This window comes from Lonchura striata, chromosome 3 (genome assembly GCF_050655825.1).
Source record: "Lonchura striata isolate lonStrDom1 chromosome 3, ASM5065582v1, whole genome shotgun sequence".
NCBI classification, from domain to species: Eukaryota; Metazoa; Chordata; class Aves; order Passeriformes; family Estrildidae; genus Lonchura; species Lonchura striata.
The window spans coordinates 46159083-46182991 of NC_140705.1; the positions used below are offsets into that span (position 1 = coordinate 46159083).

General features: G+C 38.6%; 2 protein-coding genes across 18 annotated transcripts; one reads left to right on the forward strand and one right to left on the reverse strand.

Annotated features, from left to right (window-relative positions):
- The first annotated feature begins 686 nt into the window (after nt 1–686).
- CCN6 (cellular communication network factor 6) lies at nt 687–9247 on the forward strand. 3 transcript variants are annotated; one of them, XM_021555522.4, is made up of 5 exons: nt 698–1016; nt 4254–4527; nt 4882–5124; nt 7530–7723; nt 8120–9247. In XM_021555522.4, the coding sequence occupies exons 1-5, from the start codon at nt 954–956 to the stop codon at nt 8399–8401; spliced, it is 1056 nt and encodes a 351-aa protein (XP_021411197.2). In that variant the 5' UTR covers nt 698–953; the 3' UTR covers nt 8402–9247. The 3 variants fall into 3 exon arrangements, with proteins under 3 accessions (XP_085431170.1, XP_085431171.1, XP_021411197.2); XM_085575044.1 differs by lacking the exon at nt 8120–9247 and having other exon boundaries at nt 687–1016; nt 7428–7555; XM_085575045.1 differs by lacking the exons at nt 7530–7723; nt 8120–9247 and adding an exon at nt 6894–6973 and having other exon boundaries at nt 689–1016.
- Nucleotides 9000–23198, reverse strand: TUBE1 (tubulin epsilon 1). 15 transcript variants are annotated; one of them, XM_085575041.1, is made up of 13 exons: nt 23140–23198; nt 22994–23067; nt 21177–21229; nt 20113–20189; nt 18997–19054; nt 18317–18432; nt 17178–17299; nt 15702–15889; nt 14733–14908; nt 13846–13986; nt 12219–12359; nt 11191–11365; nt 9000–10168 (listed from the first exon to the last, which is right to left on the reverse strand). In XM_085575041.1, exons 6-13 carry the CDS (start codon nt 18415–18417, stop codon nt 10010–10012), a joined length of 1203 nt encoding a protein of 400 aa, XP_085431167.1. In that variant the 5' UTR covers nt 18418–18432; nt 18997–19054; nt 20113–20189; nt 21177–21229; nt 22994–23067; nt 23140–23198; the 3' UTR covers nt 9000–10009. The 15 variants fall into 15 exon arrangements, with proteins under 15 accessions (XP_085431167.1, XP_085431162.1, XP_021411177.2 ...); XM_085575036.1 differs by lacking the exon at nt 20113–20189 and adding an exon at nt 21339–21390; XM_021555502.4 differs by lacking the exon at nt 20113–20189.
- Between the last annotated feature and the right edge of the window lie 711 nt (nt 23199–23909).

Genomic DNA, 23909 nt, shown 5'->3' on the forward strand with positions numbered 1-23909 from the left:
TGGTGCTCCAGGTCTAGGAGCCAAACAAGTGCTTGGACTGGATTTGATTCCCTGCTCCCACTACTGCCTCTGTCCACCCATGGCTGCTGTGTCAGTCTGGTCTTTGGCAGCCTCCCCTAGTAACTTGTGGGCTTCAGGAGGTGCCTAACCAAGGACAAATGTGAAAGAGACACATTTACCAGGGCACCACCAACACCACTGCTGCAGGGCTGGAGCTTTTGTCACCCTGGAGACCCTCACTTGTTGGCCTAAAAATCAAACATATCACCTTGATAGTATTAATGGGGATTATTTTGGAGATTTGAACAATCTTGTCCTTAAATGTGGTGACACAGCCATAAGACAAGGTGCATACTTCAGGAAAAAGTACATTATAGTTTGGGCTTCCCCATTAGGATTTCATGGAAAGAAAAATATGTAGCAGTATTTTAACACTTTATAGCATCTCTTTCCCTCCTTAGAGAGCATGTACTGACTGTGAATTTTTCTGCAGTGATTTGCTAGGCAAAATACATTAAAATTTTGAAGAACTCTGCTTTCTCCATCTCAAAAAATACATGTATTTGGGGCTCTGCCCTTCAGATTTCAGAATTTACTGCAATATAGGTTTAAAGGCAAGTTAAAAATAATACTGCTTTTCCAGCAGCAAGACTTTAAGAATCAGATGTCACCCTACCTGACCTCAATTAAATCTGGCTGAATCAGCTGGATGGGATCAAACAGGGTGTGAAAATCTGTATTCTAGCAGTGGGCAGAGAAAAGAAGGCTAGTTGGACATTTCAGTGTGAAGCTGGTTCAGTATGAAGAGGAGAATTTCAAGTGTGAATGCGTGTATGTGTTCGTGCATGTGCTGGGGAAAGCTGGGTTGGCAAGGGAGACAGAGGAGAGCTTTGTGTTCAGTGCTTCCTCTGACACAGCTCAGCCTGTTCCCTATCTCCCAGTTTCACTTCTGAATGTGCAGGAACATGCGGTGGCTCCTTGTTCCCACCATCTTCATCATCCCTTATACTCAACAGGTAAGTTCATTAAAAAAAAGATTTTCCCCTTCTTCACCTTGTCCTGGTTAAAAGTTTTTATTTGCTTTATGATGAATTAAATTTCAGAGAAGTAAATTCCTCATAAATAATAAGGAGCCATTCCCTACTCCTGAGTAAATTTAATTTGCAGTTTATTTACTGCATCAATCATATTTTGGTATTTTTTTTTTCTCTGTACATTAATATGACTTGGTGGGAAGAAAAAAGTTTTAGGGAAGCTTAAATTGTCACTGACCTTGCTTCTTTATTTCTTTAATTTTTTTTAATATAAGCAAAAATTATTATCTGATGCAGTAAGAAAGTCAACATCCATACTTATATTCCATATATACATGTATATATGTATTTGCAAATATACAAATACACATGCAGAAGTCTAGCTTCAGGCTAGTTTTACAAATGACAAAGGCACCTGGGCTGTGTTATACTTTGTCTCTTATGAGACAATTTTAAGTGATAGCTTTTTCTAAAGGTATTTGTGTCAAAGGCCAGTTTCATTACTTATTTACCTAATTTTGAAAATACACTTTATGTGTATACAGTGTATTTTTCCTTTACAATTAAGATGAATGTCAACAGAATTTTCAAATGGCTGTCTCCCTCCCCTTTCTGCTTATTTCAAGCCAGACTAAGATAACCAAACATTAGTGATAATACATTACTTATTTTGCTATTTGCTTATTTATGCCATACTGACCTTGTTCAGTCTTTAAAGCATAGGAAAACAAAGAGCACATGCAGGATTCTTACAAAATGGTCTCGTTTTCTGATCTGCCCATAGGATCAGAAAAAGTATGCAAGGGGCTTGTGTGATATGAATAGCTTTGGTATAGAAACTTGAGGAAGCACAAATTAGAAAAATATTTGACCTGTAAACTATACAAGCAAACTTTAGATTTTCATTGTGACTTAACAGATATATAAAGATTTTTCATGTAAGCCGATGTTCTCAGTAATTCAACAGTTAAAAGTGTCAGATATTCTCGTGATGGTGTTTTTCTTACTTTACAAGAACTTTTTACTCTCCCACCTTTCAGCTGACATCTTTCCCTTAAAAAGAGAGAGAAAACTCCCTATGCAGAAGTTTGTAGCTTAAAGTATATTTCAATTTGTAATACAAATTAAACACATTGGTTGAAGCACATAAGATTACTTCTTGCTACACATACCCATTTTGAAACATGATATCTGATTCAAGCCACATAACCTTATATTGCTGGCATATGGCAAAATTCATAATGATGCTGCTGCTGCTGATAATACTAATATTCTGCTTCTAAAGAAAGAAGCAGCAAGGATCTGTTTCCTAAAGCAACTGCATTGTCTTAAACACTGCTAAATGTATAGGAACACCTGCTTGTCTTGTTTCCAGAACAAAATCCTCTAAGAACCCTTATATTCCAATGCACACATTCATCAAATTAACATTATGGTTTATAGAAAAGGCTTAGCTGCCTTAAAAGGTATATTTGAGTTAATTATTTCTGTATAATTGTTGAATTTGGTAAAAAGGATTAGAAGAAGTCCTTTAACAAATGACATATTTATGAAATGATCTTCTTCATGGAATACCCCATCACATTGTTTAACATCCACTTACTATATGAATTGCTTATGTAAATTAGTATCTAGCTTAAAAATCATTCAGCCAAAGGAACTTGAAAGCTACTACTTTGGAGCTTCATTAGTAGCTGCAGATTAAGATATCACAAGTATAGTTGTAAATGACCATGAAATATGGAAATTAGTAGTAGAAGAAAGGCTTTTAAAAGGTCATTTACTACTGCATTCAATTAAGCCAGCTCAATTATTCTGCAAGAGCTTTCCTGGGCTATGACAGATGAAATGCTAAATTCTGTAGATACTTCCAGTTTGAAAAATAAGCAGCAACGAACCCAGCTAAATGACCCCTTTCCCTCAGCATCTCTTCTGGAGGTGATTTCTACACCAGTAGATCCTTACAGTTTGGAGGAACAGATAGAAACTGATAGGCTGGACTTCACATGCCCAGAAAAAAAAAGACAGGATATGTGTTTTGGTTTTTTTTTTTTCTGCAAGCTTGAGGGTGATACTAGCACCTGATGAGGGGCTGGGTCTTCTTTCCCTCTTGCTCTTTGGGCAGTCAGAGCTGTGTGATGAGAGTGGCTTCCAGGCCACGTGTTGTATAGTGGCCAAGTGCTGCGCATGCCCCCACTTGGCTACAGAACCAGTCATCCATGGAGAATAACTATACCATGATCTGCATTTCTGCTGCTAAGTTTTAGTTGTAGTTCTTAAAAAATGCAGATAGACTATAGCTATCTCAGATCCTTTCACACTGTGCTGACTTAATCTGCCCCCACGCCTCAGAAAAATAAGCCCATCAAGAATTAGTTCATCATCCCTTCTCTTGAAAAAAAAGAAAAGAAAAGAAGTAAAAAAAAAAGAAAAAAAAAAGAAAAATACATGAATTCTGAGACAGAATGTGTAAACCAGTAAATTCTGGCTAGATCTTGACTTCCTGCTGCTGATACAATCTTTTTAATGAGATGTGTCTTTGCTCCAAAAGCCCTAGATTCAATGAAGGCTTAGTCATGCAAATAAATGCACTCTTAAAAAGTGACCTATTAAACTCAGTACAGCTACTAGCCTCCCTTACTAGGATTAATTTTTTGCATCTAGCACAAGAGCATTTGTAAATATTATAATGCTCCTTTCCAAGCATTTACTCAAATTTTGAAGCAAAAGTAACATTCAAAAGAGGTTCCCTATTTTAAAAGGTCTTGTCATCAGAACTGGACACAGACTGTGGCTGGTTATAAAACAACGTGAGGAATCAAAAGCTAATTAGTTTAATAGAGAATCATTAATCAATTTGATATAAGGTTTCTAGGAAGAAATACTTACAATAAAACCACCATCTACTTTAAAATACTTTTTTTTAAACTTCTGTTCAGTTTTGTTCTATAGAAGGCAAAAGAAAGACCAGTGAATTGTGTTTTGTACAAGCAGTAGGCCAGGCTCACTGGTGGAACACCTCAGTGGATGACAGTGATGAAAATGATCCTCTGCCTTCTACCTAGTTCTCATAGCCTCTCTCACTTTTTGATCTTGTGAAATGAGAAATGTTGCATATTTTCATGCAACTTGTCAGTTTTTTTCCATCTTGACTTATTTTTATGCTATACCAGCTACCCATAATGCATTCAGTGCTCAAAATATCCCACCATGTGTAAGTTTTCCCACAGCCCACCAGAGCAGCCTGGAGATAAACCTGCGGAAACTAGTGAAGTCCAGCGCAAGGAGGTTTGCCGCTGGCCGTGCCGATGCCCACCCGTGCCAGCCTGCACCCCTGGGGTCAGCCTGGTGAAGGATGGCTGTGGCTGCTGCAAGGTCTGTGCCAAGCAGGCAGGAGAGCCCTGCAATGAAGCAGATGTCTGTGATCCCCACAAAGGGCTCTACTGCGACTACTCGGAAGATGAGCCTAGGTATGAAACAGGCGTGTGTGCATGTAAGTTGTTCTTTCACGTTCCCTTCTTGAAATACAAGAGGGTGGGGACCACCAGGCAAATGCTTTTGGAGGAAAGCTCTGCTTGCATGTGCTGCACAGCTCTGTGCTAAAGAATTTATCCTAATTTAGTCCTCCAACTGCTCAGTCAGAGAATCTGAGAGTAGGGTGGGGACTGTATTTAAACTTACCTGCATTAGTGAAATCAGTTAGTTGTGCACAAGCCTGTTATTGACAGACGTATTGATGCCTGATTTGCAAAGCTGTGGATGTCATAAGGACTGAGCACATTTTAGCACTGTTTAGCAAGAGCCATGTGCTCCTCCTGTGTTAGTAACTGTTGTTCACCATTTTCAGATCTGGTAGCTGTAGGATGTGAGCTCAATGGAGTTTATTATGCCAACGGGCAGACCTTTCAGCCCAACCAGCTTTACAAGTGCCTGTGTTTCAGTGGTACAATTGGATGTACCCCTGTATTCACATCAAGATTAGCAGGAAGCCCCTGTGCCAGGGTCCCAGGCAGAAAGAAGGCAGGACAATCCATCTGTGGCCTAGGACAGCACAAGCAACTTCAGTCAACCAACTACAGACTGATGTCAGGTGAGCCTGACTACACTGGTAAACTTCTCTGCATCTGAGCCTTTCTGCATTTAGTACCCCTGGCTCCTGCAGCCAGACAGGCAGCACACTGGCACTTGCCCAATTCTTGCTCAAAGACCTTTGCCAGGGTGACTGTTGTGTCCCACTTACCCCTCTTACTCTCAGGTCACAGACTCATTCTCTAAAGCTAATAAATGTGAAAAGCAAAAATGCTTTTGGCTTCTGTCACCAGGGAATTGGCCAAAGCATCTTTCTGCAGAGGTTTGCTGCTCATCAGATAAGCCCAATTAGGGATGGTGCTGGACAGCCATTTTGCAGCCTGGGAACTGCCCCACTTTTTCCTGCTTTGTGGTGTTAGGCAGTCTTGGCTTTCACATACATAAGTCTCTTCTTTTAATAGAAAGCAGAAAATTATAAAAATTGCCCTAGTGGCTTTCCCACATTCACAAATTTTGGCCACTGCAAGAATACTCCCCCCAGTTCTTTATTCAGTCTGATCAAAAGCATTGATCAGCTTGTCCATACAACTCTGCCAGGTCAGTGGATATTCCCTTTAACTCCATTCTTACTCTGCTGCTAACACTAGTTCTCTTTTTCACTCTAAAGCACCATTGCCAGAATCAGCTACGCCAGCCCTCCCCTGGCCACAGCTGCTACGCTTGTGCTTCCTCCTTCCCTGTGCACGTGCAACTTTCCATGGTGAAAGTTATCTTTGCTACAGCTAATGCAGATACCAGAAAGCAGAGCCATTTATTTGGTGGCAGATTGAATCACCATCATGGATCAATAAAATAAAAGGATTGCAATGCTTATCAGAAAAACTTTATCAAAGACAGCTGAGTAGATGCACATTAATCAATCTGCTTACAAAACCTGAAGTGCAGTTTGGACAACTTCTCACATGTAAGCAGTGGTCACACAAGTAAGCCAAAATAAAAAAAGTTCATCCTTACCTCAAATTAAGATACAATACCTGTATCTAGTATCAAAGCCTTTTAACAGAAATACACTTAATGCTGTTGTATAAACATGTGCTTGGTAAAGCAACTGACCTCAAGTGAAGAGAGATTTAATTTCTAAAGAAGAGTGCTAATCTGATTGAAGAGAGACAATAATGTATTGAAAACAAAGGCAACCAAACCATGTGAGCCTCTGAAATATATCTCAACCTAAACCATATTTCAGATATCTGGAGAACAGCATTAAGCCATTTATTTTGTAGCCCTTCCAAAAACTAAAGCCCAACCTTCAGTAACTCCTTCATTGACTGTAACACAGTCTGTTCCATTTATTCTGTAATTTTGATCAGTTGCACAGCATAGCCTTGAGAGCAAACACCCAGCTGGCAAAGCATACCTTCTATTTGACTTGGTTCAGGTCATCTTTGTCCCTGCATCTTCGTCCCTGTGGTGGCTGTACATGCTGTAGGATACTGTTCTTTGGGAATCTTCTGAAGAAAAACACCTGGAAATTATTTTTGCAAGAAAAGTCTTCCCCCTCCCATTTCCCAGTCTAACAGAAGTATCTTGTCAACTTGTCCATGAATTTCATGGATGGCTCAATGGGCTAATACATGTATTTTTAAAAGTCCCTTTTCTGTTAGAGTGGATACTAAGTGCTAAGTTTCATTTTACTCCTCTTGCTTTGTTTTCTGGCTTTCCATTTCTATTTGATTTACCTAATTCAGATACACAGAGATGTAACTAGGTCATACTTTAAAAAATGTACCAAGTATAAACAACCATTTAACTTCCTTTTATTTGTTGCAGATCTGTGACAGGCTTTTAAACTGCTTGCTTCAATGAGATCTTTAAATTGCTGTCTACTTTCTAAGTAGACAGCAGTTCTGGTAATTCCAGGTAATTCTGCACGTGGTCTTACATAAATGCACAGATTCCATATAGTTTTTTTGTACAACTTTTTCACAGCAATTTAGTTTCATTTTTTAAATATACTCCACCTAATCCAGTCCTTAGGCATTTTAGTGGTATCGAAAAGCGATTTGATACTTTTATTCCTCAATACAAAACCTAAAGTCTTATCAATATCTACAAAGACACAAATATTAATGTTCTCAGCAGCCTTTATAAACTATGCTTGGTCTAAAATAAAAGAAAAATCTGGATATTTTATAAAAATTTCACAATTAGCCCTTTTCATACATTTCCATCACATGAGACTGGAAGGTCATATAATACATGCAATTTCATAGTCCCTGGTAAGATCTGAGTATCCAGTATCACCAAAGTTTAAATGCAGCTCAGCTGAATTTTGTATAAATGTTATTTATGTCTCATTTTTAGGTTTACCTACAGAAGTACCTTCATGAACAGAAATCACATTCTTATCCTTGTATTTTCAATTCATCCTTTTGGGGCTGCATAAATAAAATATTGCTGTCTTAGCTTACAGAAGCTTACCACTAGTTTTGAAGAAAAAGTGCCTCATACAGGCAACACCCTGGACCCCCTGTTCCAGGACCTGTGGCATAGGCATATCCAGCAGAGTGACCAATGACAACAGAAAATGTGAAATGAAAAAAGAAAAGAGATTATGCTTCATCCAGCCTTGTCTGACCAATATGCTGAAGAAAATAAAGGTATTTTCTAGTATAAAATTAGTTCCTAATAGAAAATTAAAATATTGGAACTAATGGAAAAATGGATGCATTAGCAAGTACTAATGAAACATTTACTTCTTACTTTTTTATGGGTTTTAAAACAACTTCTCTGTTTTCTACCATTAATGTTCATGTTTAAATAGCAAACTACAGATGTGCAATTTCAAACAAAAGAATGTAATGTCCTGAAATATAAGTGCTGCTAATGCTGTCCTGATGTACAGTCATTCTGAAAATATCTCGTTTGTTGACTGACAAAGGAAAAAAAATCAGGCAGCTTTCAGACTGAGTAACTTTCAAGATATTTCTAAGTAATGTTTTTCTTACACGATCTGCTATTAATGTTCAGGGTTTTCTTTGTTTTAATTTTAAAAGATTCCAAAGGGAAAAATATGTCAACCAACTTTCCAGCTTCCAACAGCAGAGAAGCTAGCTTTTTCGGGATGCTCAACTACTCAAAGATACAAACTAACTTTCTGTGGAGTGTGCTTGGACAAGAGGTGCTGCATTCCTAATAAGTCCAAAATGATTACTGTACAGTTTGAGTGTCCCAATGAAGGCTTCTTCAGGTGGAAGATGATGTGGATAACATCGTGTGTGTGTCAGAGGATTTGCAGTGCTCCAGGAGATACATTTTCCCAACTCAAACTCCTATGATAAATTACACCATGGACTATAACATACGGCATGCAACAGCACAGTCACAGCCTGAAGAGTCAGCATAACCTGCTAGCACAGCAGTCTTATAATTAAACTACACACATGAATAGTCACCCATTTATTAAATAGTACCTGCAAAGCGCCAGAGAGCATCTTTTAAAATGTAACTGTTTTTACATGGAGAGATACATTCTGGAGAAGGATGCATCTAACACCAGCAGTGCTCAAACAAGAACTCTTGCAAGAGAGCTTCATGCCCCATTGTAACAAGTTTTTGCCCACAAATACAAATAGATGCTCCAACCTAATAGAAAAAAAATTGCTCTGTAATATTTCAACTATCATTCTTCATTCTTAAATTAACCTTTTATGCTATATATCTGAAATAGTAAAACACATCAATGCTGTTTTGAAACAGAAGTTGTCAACTTTAAAGTCAGACTGCTTTTTGCAACAGATGGTCTTTCTCTAGTGTTATGGATATAAACACCAGATGTGCAAAGGAACAAATAAATGGGCAACTGCAGATAATAGATGGAAGATGTAAGAAAACTGCTATTTTTAGAACATTTTCTTAAAAAATGCTCTCAACAAATGTTACTGCAATACCTTATTGAATACTTCTGGGATTATACATTCAAAATTACGCTTACTTACATATCTACTCCAGCTGTGCTAGAAGAAATTTCAAGAAATCATTGTATCAATCCATTCTGATCTGTAACAGTTCACTGGGAAGCAACTGGAAATAGCTGTACGTTCTATTTGTAAAAGTTCTTACTGTAATATAAAAAGCTGCTTACCCTGATAATTATAAATATTAAAACATCTATTTTACTTGCATTCTTTTGAGGCTGTACGCATTTTTTTCCAAATGGTCATTATAACTTCATGTGCAGGTTTTGCTCAGAGGTATTCTGTATTATTTCATTATTGAGTGCAACTCAGCATTCATGATCATTAAAATATTCATTAATATTCCAAGCACAACACTTGAAACAATTTTTTAAAAATTTTCTGTTATTGCTAATTTTGGTATTAACTGAGAATCCTCTAAAATAGTTAAATACAAAATAGGAACAGAAATATAAAAATGAGGAACATAGCTTAGTGCATTCTGAAATGTCTACTGCAAAGTGTAAGAAAGCAGTTTCATTAGAGACTTGCTTTCATCTTTGAAAAGACTACATGGGATTTTCTTCTCTTCGTAGTCGCTTGTTAAAAACTAAATCTAGCAGCAGTGATCCTTCTTTGAAGCAAGACCAACCTTAAGTTTACTGTAAGCTGAGAGTCTGAGAAATTAATTACATTTTTGGCTGCTACAGACAACCTCTCCTCCTTTTCTTCACAGCATATGGTGTGGCAATTTACTCCACAGTTAGGATTACTGTCCTTAGTGATAGCAGCCACAATTAGGTGTCTTCAAATCTTTCTTACAGGCATAGTTCACCACTTAATGACAACTGTTGAGGTAAGGAAGCTGTTGTGTTGGTCCCACTTTGGAATTACAATAACCAGACATGCTGCAAATCATTCTGGTTAACTGAAGTGGCTGAATGTTTAGGGAAAGTGCTTTTTGTTGTTGTTTTTAAAATTAGCTCTTCTTTAAACAGCTATCTTCAGTCTTGAAGGATCTATTCTAGGTCCACCTCTTGTAGCATCCAATTCATTGTACTCTTCTATTAGGTCAGACAAAGAGGATACAGCTTCTAAAAAACAGCTTTGCTCCATCCCATCTATTTGCAGATAATGGTGAAGGTGAGCCTAAGAGAATAAAAAAAAAAAATTCAGTGTTATCCTTTTCTTGGTATTTGATTACTTTGGCTCAGTATATACCAGTTGGCTTGTATTGAAGTGGGGAGTGCAAGCATTGTGGAAACGGCACTTAGAGACTTATATCATGACATTCCTTGTTGAAACACTTGGTAACAATCCCCAAGTGAATCACAGTTGATATTACTGACTTCTTAAAACCCCACCTTTTCATATTGTGTTCTTGGGTGCACCAGACCAGCTGTGGATTTTGGCAGGGTTTTAGCAGCAGGGAGAATGCAGGGCTGCAGGGATGGCTGTCCTCATGCTGAACAGAACAATCCCAGCCAGCTCCAGTATGGACCTGCTACTGGCCACAGCTGAGCCCATTAGTGATGCTGGTAATGCTTCTATGACAGTGTATTTATAGAGAGGTAAAAATGCTGCACAACACAGCTGTGACAGAGAAGATGCAAGGAAATGTGAGAGAAACAGCCCTGCAGACACTACGATCAGTGAAGAAGGAACAAAAGTGGAATTCTGAGGCTAGGAAGAACACAGTGAAGTGGGGGTGAAGGTGTTTTCAGCTTTGTTTTTATTTCTTGCCATCCTACTCTACTATTATTGGCAATAAATTAAATGAATTTTCCAAATGCCAAGTCTGTTTAGCCCGTGACAATAACTGGTGGTTGTTCTCCCTGTCTTTATCTTGACCCAAAAGTTTTTCATGGTACTTTTCTCCTGTCCTGCTGAGGAAGTGAAGTGAGAGAAAGCTTGGTGGACTCCAAGGTTTAGATTAGGTATTAGGAAGACATTCTTTACTGTGCACTGGAACAGGTTGCCCAGTGAACCTGTGGATGCTCCATCCCTGCAAATGTTCTTGGCCAGGTTGGATGGGGCTTTGAGTCACCAGGTCACACAAATAAAACCCTTGGGCTGTTAAACAGTCCCTTCATGACACTAAGATCTGGGTTTCAATAATGTAAGATGCTAATGATTAGTGACTATGGATGTTATAATGCTAAGAGTTGCACCTTTTTCTTGTAGAGCTTCATAAATCTGTCTTTGAGTTCAATGAAAGTTGGTTTTACACAGGTGTTGTTTGCTAAAGCCAGAAGGGAATGGGAATGGCCCACAGGAGGTACTGAACACAAACCAGTTTTCCAGCCCTCTTGGTTCCAGGAGACAAAGTGCAGAGAAGGCTTCAACCTGTGATACAAAAATTTAGTTAACTAAGGAATATAAAGAACACAAAGGCTAACTACTAACAGTTTCAAATAAGAGTCTGCAAATGTCAACATTTAAGCACTCAGGATTAAGGAGAACAGTTATAACTGTCACTGTGAATAAGATATTTTAGATTTCAGACTAAATCACTGTGTTTCTATGTTAAATTTAAATTGCAAACATCAATTGTGTTTTGTTAATTTAATGCATCAGGATTTGAAAAGTGAAGTTACAAGTACCTGTTTCTATAAAAGGGACTGGAAGCACTCTGAGATTTAGTAAAGGGGTAGATCAATACTGTGTGAGGGCAATCAGTCTACCTGTAGTTTTGCAATAAGTAAAATACTTTAGATCCCCAGAAATTTTCCCCATGCACCCCTTTCTGCCTATACATTCCATTTTGCCTGCCTCTCCTGTTACATCTATGTAGCTCAATACTGTTCAAGGTAGAAAATAGGTGCTAACAACACAGAGTTGTTAAAATAAAGATGATTTCCTACCTATATGAAAATAACCATGGAAAGAGAAGGGTCTTCTGTTCAGCAAAACCGAACTTCGACTACAGAACTCATTACTCCAACATCCTTTGCTGTTGGAAGACCACTGGAAAGCTAGGCTTTGCTTTTTTTGCAATTTGGAGATCCAAATTTCACTCATTACACCAATTAATTATGCTTTCTTCCCTTCTAAAATTAAGAAAAGGAGGCTGGAGTAAACTGATTTGGTATTGAAACTATTCAAATGAGAAGCTGGAAAGCTCTGGACAACATGTCAGTTTCTGTACAAATCCCATGACTACTTTGTGTACCACACCATACTGTGTGGCATTACAAACCTTTCAATATTTCTGCGAAGGTCTGAAACCTGCACATTTCCTCGAACAAGAAGCGCACAGGCCAGGTAGAGGCTGTGCTTTGGATCTGCTTGAATTAGTTGATGATCTCTGCTAAATGCATCTGAGAACATCTGATCCAACCTGAGTGAAAAGAAAACAGTTATCTATTCTTACTTATAGGATACAAAAGTTCTTTAGACTACCCACCTTCAGGGTTTAAAAGTTCATTAAATTCTGGATGAAGGTACATTTAATCCAGGACCATAAATGATAGGTAGATATGTTGGCATTAGAAGTTTTTAAAAACACACTGGATCCATTTTTTTCTCACCCACAAGTTACAAGCCACTGTTGAATCAGAGAAGTTGCCTTTATAAAGGCAATTTGATACAGGTGATTACAAAGTCTTAAAATGATGCAAAAGAATTTAACTACTTGGGGTTCTGGTTATGTGGCAGTTTGAATAGACAATCTCGCTGGGAAGGATCTGACAAGGAACGTCAAAGTGCTGACCCTTACAGACCGGATTATTTCCCTGTTACACTTCATTATTTTAAAGGATCAATGAGTCAGAGAACTGTATTAATTTTGATTAATGATTTGGGAAAAGACAGGCTATACATACTTGTCTAGTCTTCTAATTTTATCACACATGTCTGCTTTAAAAGATGACACTGCAGATCATAGTCTTCCTCTCTTCACTTCCTTAACCAAATTTCAGTGTACTGTGGGATATCAAAGATGGTATTCTGTGGACCCACAACATCTAAGATATTCTTTCCATTTGTTCCAAATACTGTACATTTAGAATCTCTATTTGTATTTTGTTATATCACCTCTGCCACAATCTGCCTATTACAACAAAATAAAGGAGACAAAAATGTTACTCTTCCTACTTCATTCTGAAACATCTTTGACTGACCATCTCCTCACAGTCTGCTACCTCCCCCCAAGCCCTGTACTGTATCCTCAAGGTATGTTCTCAACAGATATGACTGTCACAACTTGCTATTGGAAAATAAGTGTGGTCCTGCCCTCTCCTCCACTTTGCATACTTCCATCACTTACTCTCAGCCATCTCTACCACTATTTGTCTCTATCTCACTCTTGCTGACTCAATATAATCCACCAAACCCAGTAAAATCTATTTTAACTGGTAATTTTTTTGCTATGTCAGCGGGATAACTATCTCACAAAATTTGACATGTCAGCTTATCCTTACAGTAAGATGTTAAATAGGCTCACTGCATCTCCAGACTGAAGTAAGATACCATTATTTCCTCAAAGAGCCTAGTTAATCCCTTGTTTGTCTTTAGAGTACTTTGTCAGTCAAGTGCAAGCTGTTACTCAAAAGAACTTGTGGTGTGGGTTCTAAGTAATACATTTTCCCAACAGAAACACTTCCAGCAGAGATTAAAAGGATGTCAAGTTTACTGGCTCAACCATTACAGAGAAAAGGGACAACACGTCCCATAAATCAGCAGGATGAATTTGAAAATGTGGCAGATATACAAGTTTTAGAACTTTCATCCTTAGTTTTGCTATAGAATGGAATTTATTAATGTAAACTATGGAAAAATCAGAAATTAAGCTTTAAATGTGAAACTCCAATAATATTTTTTCTTACCTTCTAGAGGGAACATTAACATCTGCCAGTGTATACAGAGGAGTCAAGCTTGAAACCAAATAATGAAGTCGAGGAAATGGAACCAAATTCATGCTGATTTCATTAAGATCCATATTTAGGGAACCCTCAAATCTAGCAGAGCTGAAAAATTAACAAAATGTTATGAAACTGCTACAAACTAAGTAAATCACTTCTATAGGGTAAACATCCATGAAATCTATTTTCAGTTGTTGTGTACAATAGAACTGTAAAACAACACCACATTCAAGCAAGTGTTCAAGTATAATTACAAAACTTTCACATCTGGCAGTAACAGTGCTATGTCTTATTTACTTATATTTCCCATTAAAGAACAGTAAGTTACCAAGAATGATTCCTTGTTTCCCAGTTGTAGTCTTTAGCACTGATTTATTATCATCAATAATGTTTAATACCACTTAATACCACTTTTACTAAACAGGCTATAATAAAACACGTTACTTAGCATTCATGACAAGCTGTTTAAAAGAAAAACAGGCCAATACTCCAGAAGTATATTTTTTGCAGCAAATATAGTTTATGAGCAGAAATGATCTCACAATATTTACAAAATAATGCAACTGGCCTAGAAAGGCAAACCTCCATGGGCTCCATTAGGCACTAGTGAAAGACAGTACACTTCTGCCTATCTTACCTCAGTTTCAAGACTATCATGGCTAAAGCAACACCACAGCAATCTGAATACTTCCAAATACTTTAGGATTTAGTAACCAGTTCTTAAAAAGAGAAGACTCACATAGAATGAAAGCCAATTAATATTACTCAAGTTGATGCAGGCCTACATGTTTACAGCACACACCACCTTCAGAAATCCTACTTTGTTACAGAGGAATAACCTGTAACTTTACCTTGTCAGGTTCAGCAGCAAGTTGGCTACGATATTGTTCATTGCATCAAATGGCTTCTCTTGTAGTGCTTTTGCACTGCCTGCACTTGATGTTACCAAGCTGTTTTGCTTCACAGTTGCTCCTAACTTCCCAGAATTGATCATCTGATGAATTTTATTAACTATCTCAAACAGAGACTTTGAGAGAGGAAAAAAAAGCACAGAAGTAGTCTTGAGTACAGAACTTTGAAATTCAGTACCACACTTTTTCATTTCTAATAATCTTGAAAGCTCAGACATTGTACTGTTAGATTAAAGATTATACCTTGATACATCTAAGTCCAACTTTTGAGCAATTCCAGCTGACTGAAGTGTTTCTAAGTCTGTGCCTTACACATCACAAATATATACACAGCTTGATTCAGAAGTTTGAATTTTAATCAACTATTCAAAATGTTTATGAAAATTTAAAAAGCAGTTTTAGAAGATAACACCTGTGAAGCAAAAAATATAGTCTCTGACTAAATTTCACTTTCTCTTGCTTTTTTCACAAGCAAACAGCAAGACAGCCACCAAAGATAGATTAAAATGAGTCTAGCACTTTGCAAGGTCAGTGGTTTACACATCACTAATCAGCACAGTTAAGCTTGTTGGAATCTGGAGGTCAGAGGTCCTTGCAGGACCCTACTAATACTATGTACAAATTGATTGCTAGAAGAAGAGAAGACACTCTCAGAAAATAGGTTTTCACTGTTTATCTTGAAATATACATGAAAAAATTCACTCTACCTTAGTTTCAAGGAGCAAAGCAACCTTTTAGTGATACCCACATTCATTTCAAAAGCTTGCAAGTGACTCAGAAGTTCAATTATTACTTTAAAAAGTGAAATTATGCTTCCAGAGACTTGGTATGCAAATCAGTACTGAAAAGGAAGAGCCATTTCCACATTCTAATTAAAAAAAATTACAGAAATAGAATATTATTTCTTACTTCATTCTCTATTGGTAGCACACAGTCTGCATGTTCATTAAGCTCCTTCATAGCCAGAACACTGTTATATGGAGAAGTAATAACATCATCTTCACCAGAGGGATAAACTGAAGTAACAAATCTATATACTTCTGGGAACTCCTCCTCAAGCAAATTTAGTACAAAAGTTCCAAGACCAGATCCTGTCCCTAATTATGAATGACGACAGAATGAGAGAAGACAGGTTCATTAACTCAGGCTCTACGATTCATGTAGGAAACAAACAGCTTTTCAATTATATATGTTAACTAATATTTTCTGAAGAGTTTGGCTGACAGTAGAGGCTACTCAAATGTAATTAAGGTAGGAAGGTTTGTCCAAGACAGGAAAATAGTTAAGTAATAAAATTATTTCCCAAAGTGTGCCAGTCAGAGTGAAGAATAGATTCTCAAAAATTTCTGCAAACCAAAAAATCCTATTATGTAACAAACATTTTTCTGACTCAGTATTTCTATTTCTTATTTTCAATTCTTTAATTTGAATTATGAAACACAACATTTGCTTAAAAGCATTGAACTTCCCCAAACAATACTATTTTCCTTTTGGGGTTTCTTTATGAAATTTTCTCATTCTTCAGTAAAACCAGAACTGCCCCTTTCCCCCAGCACACAGGCTTTTTTCCTCATTAACACTAAGCACACAGCCCTGAGTTCAAAACAGAGAACTGAACTGTGATCTTTTTCTGAATATTCAGCTACATTCTCAGTGGCAGACAATTTAACCTATGAACAAGACAGCAGTTTTCACAATAACAGAAATCATACCTCCAGGGTCTCTGAAATTAAGCAAATGGCCACAAAAAGGCCCCTGACAAAATCTTTGCTTCATATTTAGAGCTTTTTTCTGTGTCTTTTTCGACATCATAACCAGTTATAATACATGCTACTCTCATATTTCTGGGGTAGGAAGGCTTAATGGCAATGCAATAATGACAAAATTGTCACTGCAAAGGATTCTCCCTTTTTGCTTATTATCTAACTAGATCAGATTCAAGAGAATTGAGGGAGGAAACAGAAAAACAAAGTTTTTCTAAAGTTAAGCAACATTAGACATCTCCCTCAAAGCCTTCTGGAAATAACTTTCCCCACAACTAAAATGATTATAACAATGCTGTCAGTGTTCAGAGGTCACCGACCCTTCTTCTGATCAGTAATACCTCAGTGTTTGCCTTTGGTACCTGTCTTGATCCACTCACTGTATCATCTTTAGAATTTTAGCTGATTTTTGTTCTGGGTAGCATATCAGAGCTCCTCAGTGCTCTAATAAAACCAGTGATAAATAATTGCAGGTGCACTTAATTGTACTATATTAATTTTCTAAATCTGCATTCTGTATGATATAGATTATTATACTGATTTTCTTTTCAAGAGCCACTTATTTTCTTTTTTTAATCTGTGGCTACTGAAGTCATACTCCCCATAAAAAAAGATTACTTACCACCTCCCATGGAATGAATTATAAAGAAACACTGCAGACAGTCACAATGTTCAGCAGTTTTTCTCAGCTTTTCCACTATGTTTTCCCGGTACTGACAGCCATATATCTTATGACCTACAGCCCTGAGGATATGAAAAGTACTTTAAAGCCTCTGCCCAAAAAATCAATCTTTAAAATTTTAATTTTAAATCCTTCTATGTGACATTTTAGAGTTTAGAGTCCAAAGCTGGGTGCAACACCCCATCTGTGAGAGTTTCTAAGTTGTGACTACATATGAGCATATGGGAGTCAGGACATGGCTTTAACTTGGAGGATGCAAACAGATCTAAACTCACAACTTTGGAGTATGCACTTATTCTGTATTGAAAAGGAAATAAACTCTCACACTGGATGATCCAATTGTAGTAATGAAATGAAAGCTACATAGTCCTTAACAATAAAGATATCCCCATGCAATAAGTGTACACATAATCTTTTGAGTACTATGCAAGTCAGTTGCTACTAGCAAGAAAAAAAAATCCCAAACAGCTCATTTTCAACACACTTGTCTGCTAGATGGTAAAGCTGGTAGACTGTAAAGACTGTTTTACTCTCCTTATTGCACTCTCTTTTGGTACATTTGCTGGTGATCTGCTTTCCAGTCTGTAGTGCACTGAATGTTATTAGAGCACCTTAAGGTCTCTGAAAATTTGGAATTCATTATGTTAACCAATCTTTTTCTAATTTTTTCTTTTGGTAATATAGTTTAAATGCACAAAGTCAGACTCTGCTTAGAAATCAAAAGTGCATTTTTTCATATATCTCATTTCCACAGTTGCTGCACAGTCTCAAACTAGATTATGGCTTTGACTAAGCAATGAAAGCAGCTGAATGCCAAAGAAACAAAAATAAAAAGCATGTTCTTTTGTAAAGAAAATAAAAAAATAAGGAGAAAAAAGGGACAAAATGATGTATCAGCAAAATTATTCTTCTGTAAAAGCCTTTCAAAGCCCTCCTCCAGGCAACAGTGACTCCAAGTTTGCTGGTAAAATGCTGCAGCTCTCCAGGTGCAGAATGACACAGAAAGCTATGGTTATCATTTCCCCTTTCAAATGCCATCTAATTAGCTGCTAAGAAATGTGTTCTAAAGAGGTTCTCACCAGTTGTTTCCTGAGCCAGAAACATCTGTGATAAGCTGCTTGCTATCAAACACATCCCTCAATGGTCCCTGTAGAATTTCATTTACCACACCCTCCTCCATGTCAATCAACAGCGCCTTTGAGAATGGAAAGAATTTAAACTCAGTCAGTAAGCAAACCACCCTTGAAATAATCACACAAAGAAATATGAAATTATTGACAATAGGAAAGGAATTCTGTTTCTTTTCTTTTCCAGAGAAACCTTTTCCCTCCCAAGCTGTTAACTACCAGACCAACTAGATTCTCCTTAGCTGATCTGCTAGTTGTTTGATAGGACTGCATGCAAGTCAGATGAAATTTTGTTAAAATTTTATAATGCTTTGCCCCACTACTTAGGAATAAAAAAATTAAAACGTTTTTATGTTTCAAGTTTCCTTGCTCCTTAATCATTTAAAGTGGCTCAAAGAAACCCAATACTTAGTTAATAATATCTGCAATAATTTTATAAAAATTCCAATATGAGTTACTCAACAAGACTGGCAGCAAACTGTATTACTGCATTAATAAAAGCTAATACTAGAAATTTTACTTTCAAAGCAGTACTTAAACCTGTATGCAATTTTAAAAACTTCATGAGAATTCCCACACAGCTGGACATAAGTATTCAATGGAAAAACAGTGACCTTTATAAACTGCCTTACTCGTGCTTTTAAAGAGCAGATTTTTCCTTTGTAAATATCACGACCATTATCACCACTTCTGAAAAAAAAAATAGTAACAGAAAAATCTAAGATTGTATTTGCAGCATAAAATATATACTACAATAAAATTTTATCTCCTATATATTGTGTTTGGAGGACTATGACAATGCAAACAGAAACACCCTGAACATGCTGCTAGGACCTCATAATACAGGACATGATCTCAATCAGAATTATCCTAAACATTACATCAAGATGAAAGATAAGCACAAAAGTTTACTCTCAGATACAGCCTCTGATTTGTAGCAATTCTACAAGCACTGCCAAAACTGGAAAGGATTATCTTTTATCAGCATGTGATACATGTATCCACATTAAACAATGGAAAAAAAAGCTCCCCATGAGCTTTTCAGTGGTAGCACAGCACTGTGCTCAAGGTGTGTAAGCTCTGTAACTGCACCAGCACAGTGCTGTGCTTGACTTATTCTGCTTATTATGATTTACCAGTTCAGAAATTCTGCTGGGCTGGCACAGGTAAATTTTCCTTCTTTCCCAGGACTGGTTGTATTGAGTAACCATAGCAGACTATACATTATGTTACATATTTTCCCACTCAAATGATGAGATACTATGGTCTGGCCAAACTATATACAGCACAAGGGGGAAAAAAAGGCAGCGATACTGGAAGACTGATCTTATTTCCTCTTCCATTATTTACCTCATCTGGGAGCTGGCCAAGCATAAATTTAAAGTATGTCTTAAGACCATTCTACATTTAACCACCATTATATTCACAAAACATCAGCTAAAATTCACTACAGCACTGATATTCTGAGCCTACTGAATTCCATCAGGAACAAGGGGAAAAGAGTTACAGGGCTGCACTGGATTACTCAAGAATTTTACAACTTGTCAAACAGATGGTCTTTAGACACTTCCCATTAGGTGAGCAGCTCACAACAGCCTCCAATACTGATGTGATTCCTCTAGCCTACACAACACCTGCAGGAGTACACTACAGAACCAGTAAATCCTCCTAGAGAATTTCTCTTTAAGGACTAACAAAATACAAAGAGGAAATAAAACCAACCCCAAACCAACATTTATGTTTCTTACTGTTGGCTTTATGGTCTTTCATGCCAGATCAAACCTTCTTGGTTTCAATTCAATCTCACATCACTCGGATTCAATTGCTGGAAAAAAAAAAATCCCAAGATTCCTAGGGCCTTGGGATAGCTTGGGTTGGAAGGGACCTTAAAGATTGTCCAGTTCCAACGCCTGTGCCATGGGCAGGGACACCTTCCACTAGACCAGTTTGCTCAGAGAGAAAACAGGTGTTTCTATTGCAGCCAAGCTGTCAATTACAGATTTGCTGGTTTCATCTGGCACATACAGAAACAGACATTTTTTATTATTCAATTTTCTTAATTAAAAAAAAAAAGTATTCTTGGAAGTACCCATATGGAATGACAATAACAAACTTCAATACATTTGCAATGTTCTTTCAAAGAGGTAAAATTTGAGACAAAGCAATTTGAATTTCAGTGCTGCTCTAGTTAAAATCATATTGCTCTACTGCAACCTTTTCATACAATAGAAGAAAACAGAGGTTGGTCAAATGTTTTTTATTAATAAAAATGCAACAGGCTATCCTAAGTACACATTTTCTTCTTGCAAACTGCAAGGATTTTTGTAACAGAAAAGATAAGAGATGACTGAATGGTTTTACGGTATGACTTGATTAACTTATAAAAAACAATTATAGACACTGCTCTGGGTATCAAAATAGTCAGATACATAAGACTTAAAAACTTGTCAGTTTTTTCTATCTTATATACAATTCCTCTTACAACTCTTCAAGAAATGCTGCTCAGTTAGTATTCAGAGGGTACACAGTCTGATTATTTGCAGTGGCAAAAGCTATCAGATCCTGACTGTCAACATTTGGTAAAAAAGGAAAGGAAAACAAACTCATACACTTTAAACACATTTAACTACTGAAGTATATATAGATAGAATGGAAATTCAAAGATAAGGTTTTGAGGGGAATACAAAAAAGCAAAATCTTTTTCTAGTACAAGCTGAATATGACTTAAAGAAAACTGTAACTTAGGTTAAAAGAAAATACTACAAGGGCTGATCTACAATGTTAACTCATTAACTGCTTGATAAAAACTTACCTTGTATCTACGTTCCTAAAGAAACTGCTTAAGGCTTCATCATAAATTCCTTTCTAAAAGGAAACAACACAAAATTATGTATAATGTCAAAAATTCTCAGTGCTTTTTCATGGAATGATTTAAGTTGGAAGGGACCACTGAAGGATATCTGTCAAACTTTACTTCTTGAAACCTAGTGAATATCTCTGTTGAATCCAGCTAGTTGTAGTTATCTCTAAAAAAACCAGTTGAAACATCAGCTTGTTATTAAAAACTGAGAGGAAAATGTAACTAGGAAATTAATTTTTCAGCACGAAATTAAGTGACTGTAGTAGTTTACTGAAGATCCCAATGCAACTATTAAATCGAAGAGCTGCTCTTCAGCTGACTCAGGTCATCATTGATAACTCTCAGTTCATCATGGGTTCCATGCTTGTGATACCAATGCCCATGGAGTTCTGCAAAAAGGACAGCACAACCACACTGATTCTTGAACTTCCTGCCAAGGGATAGCATGACAATTGCTTACCCCAACATTAAACTAAAGAGATCTAACATGTTTAAATACCTAAAGTGCTTTATAGTCACAGCAAGAAAAGTGGAAAAGTGTGATTTTGTTCAGGGTACTCAGCACAATCCTATGCCCTCCTCATGTTGCTATTTTGATCAGTAAAACTGTACAGCATGTCATGGCATGAGCTAACATGGAAAACAATGGTGGGCTTTTGGGGTGTCCTCTTTTGCTTAACTGCCAATGGCAAAGTACCAGCAGTGAACAGCCCTCACCATGTTAACTGCCTCAGACCTGCTAATGCCTGGCTGTAGGGAGACACACTGAGCTTTTCAGGGTGGAAATGCTGGAGAAAGCTGGCCAGAAATAGATATCACAGAATATTCCAAGCTGGAAATGACCCAGAGGAACATAAAGTCCAACTCTCAGCCCTTCCAAAGACACCCCGAGAGTCACACCGTGTCCCTGAGAATATTGTCCAAATGCTTCTTGGGCTCTGACAGGCTTGGTGCTGGGGAGTCTGCTCCAGTGCCCAACCAGTTCTTCTCTGGACAAAGAATCTTTTTCTAAGATGTAACTCAAATGTTTCTTGACACAACTTCAGACCATTCCTTTGGGTCCTGTCACTGGTCATGACAGAAGAGAGATCAGTGTCTGTCCCTCCTCTTCCCCTGAGAAGAACACTGCAGACTGCAATGAGATGCTCAGTCTCCTCCAGGCTGAAGAGATCAAGTAACCTCAGCTGCTCCTCATATGGCTTCATCTCAAGGCCCTTCACTATCCTCATGTCCCTTTTTTGGACATTCTCTAACAGCTTCATGTATTTTTTAATATTGTGGCACCCAAATCTGCCCCCAGCACTCGAGGTGAGGCTGCCCCAGCTCAGAGCAGAGCAGGACAATCCCAACCTTGCCCGGCTGGCGATGCTGAGCCTGATGCCCCCAGGACACCACTGGCCCTCCTGGCTGCCAGGGCACTGCTGGCTCATGTTCCACTTGCCATCGACCAGGACCTCAGGTCCACGGCACCGCTCTCCAGCATCTCATTCCGCAGCCTGTCCAACGTCCAGCGCTGTCCCACGTGCAGGATGCGCTAATCCCCGTTAAACTACACACGGCTGCTGACTGCCCACCCTCTGATTTAACAGGGTCTCTTGACAGTTACCCTTACGCTTTGTTGTCGTGATTAGTTAAACGGCACAAGGAGCTGGGGACGGGTGTGCTCCCAGCCCTCGGTTTAAGCAAACAAACACGGGGCTCTGCAGCGACAGACGCGGGAGGCAGCGAGGGCGGCTGGCCCCGGGCCGGCGGGGCTGCGGCGCCCTTACCTTGTTGACGGCGGCGTGTTCCCGCAGCGCCAGGTCCCAGAAACGGCATCCCACCTGGTTCCCGCACTGTCCCACTGCAAAGGGGAGAGACAGGGCTCAGGCACGGGGAGGGCGCGGCGGGAGGGCTGGGCGCCGCGACCCCTTACCCTGCACCACCACCGACTGCGTCATGGCCGAGCCGGCGGCGCGGGCCGCTTTCGAACCCGGCGCCCGGAAGCCGCGCCCCCTGAGTTCCTGCGGTGGAACGTCCCAACCGTCGCCTCAGCTGCGGGCGCTCGCCGCCTGCCCGCCGCGGGTGGAACGTGCCATTAGGGAGCGGGGGGGAGGCGAGGGGGGACAGTAGTGAGCTTTTCTGACACTCGGTGAGTCTGAGGGGAACCCGAGAGGGGCTGCGGGGTCTCGCCTGAGGCCCAGATACAGCCGGCCTGACAAGGAACTAAATAAAGCCCCTGTACGGGAGAACAAAAGTATTCCATACACTACAGTTCATTGTCCTTTATGGTTGAAATGTTGCCGTAAGGAAGCGCTTTATTTCCCCCAAATACATAAATAAGGGAGATGGTGTGAAATGTGCGAAGCGGTGTGGAAACACAAACTAAAAATTAAATTAAAAAGCGGCCATTTGGAAATGCTGTAATGTACCCTCCCAGCAGGCTTGCACGTTCAGCTCGGTTTCATATTGTGCATATTGTTCACAGTAAAAAAACGAGGAGTGTAGAGATGCTGTTGTCTCAGCATGGCAAGACTGGTCCACAACACGGCTCAGCTGCAAAATCACAGAATCCTTTAGGTTGGAAAAGGCCATTAAGACCATCAAGTCCAACTGTTAATCCAGCACTGCCAAGTCCAGGACTAAAGCAGTAAAGAATGTGGGACATGCAAAGCTTGCAGAAAGCTGTCTTGTGACACAGATGGC

Excerpts from the sequence above, each read along its gene's own strand:
- CCN6 (XM_021555522.4), top strand. The coding sequence starts at position 954 with ATGTGCAGGAACATGCGGTGGCTCCTTGTTCCCACCATCTTCATCATC. Across the intron at positions 1,017-4,253 it reads TCATCCCTTATACTCAACAG|TTTTCCCACAGCCCACCAGA; the intron begins GTAAGTTCATTA and ends ACCATGTGTAAG. Across the intron at positions 5,125-7,529 it reads CAACTACAGACTGATGTCAG|CTTACAGAAGCTTACCACTA; the intron begins GTGAGCCTGACT and ends TTGCTGTCTTAG.
- TUBE1 (XM_085575028.1), bottom strand. The coding sequence starts at position 23,164 with ATGACGCAGTCGGTGGTGGTGCAGG. Across the intron at positions 21,230-22,993 it reads AACACGCCGCCGTCAACAAG|AAAGGAATTTATGATGAAGC; the intron begins GTAAGGGCGCCG and ends GTTTCCTTTTAG. Across the intron at positions 15,890-17,177 it reads AATTCATTCCATGGGAGGTG|GGACAGGATCTGGTCTTGGA; the intron begins GTAAGTAATCTT and ends ATTCATAATTAG.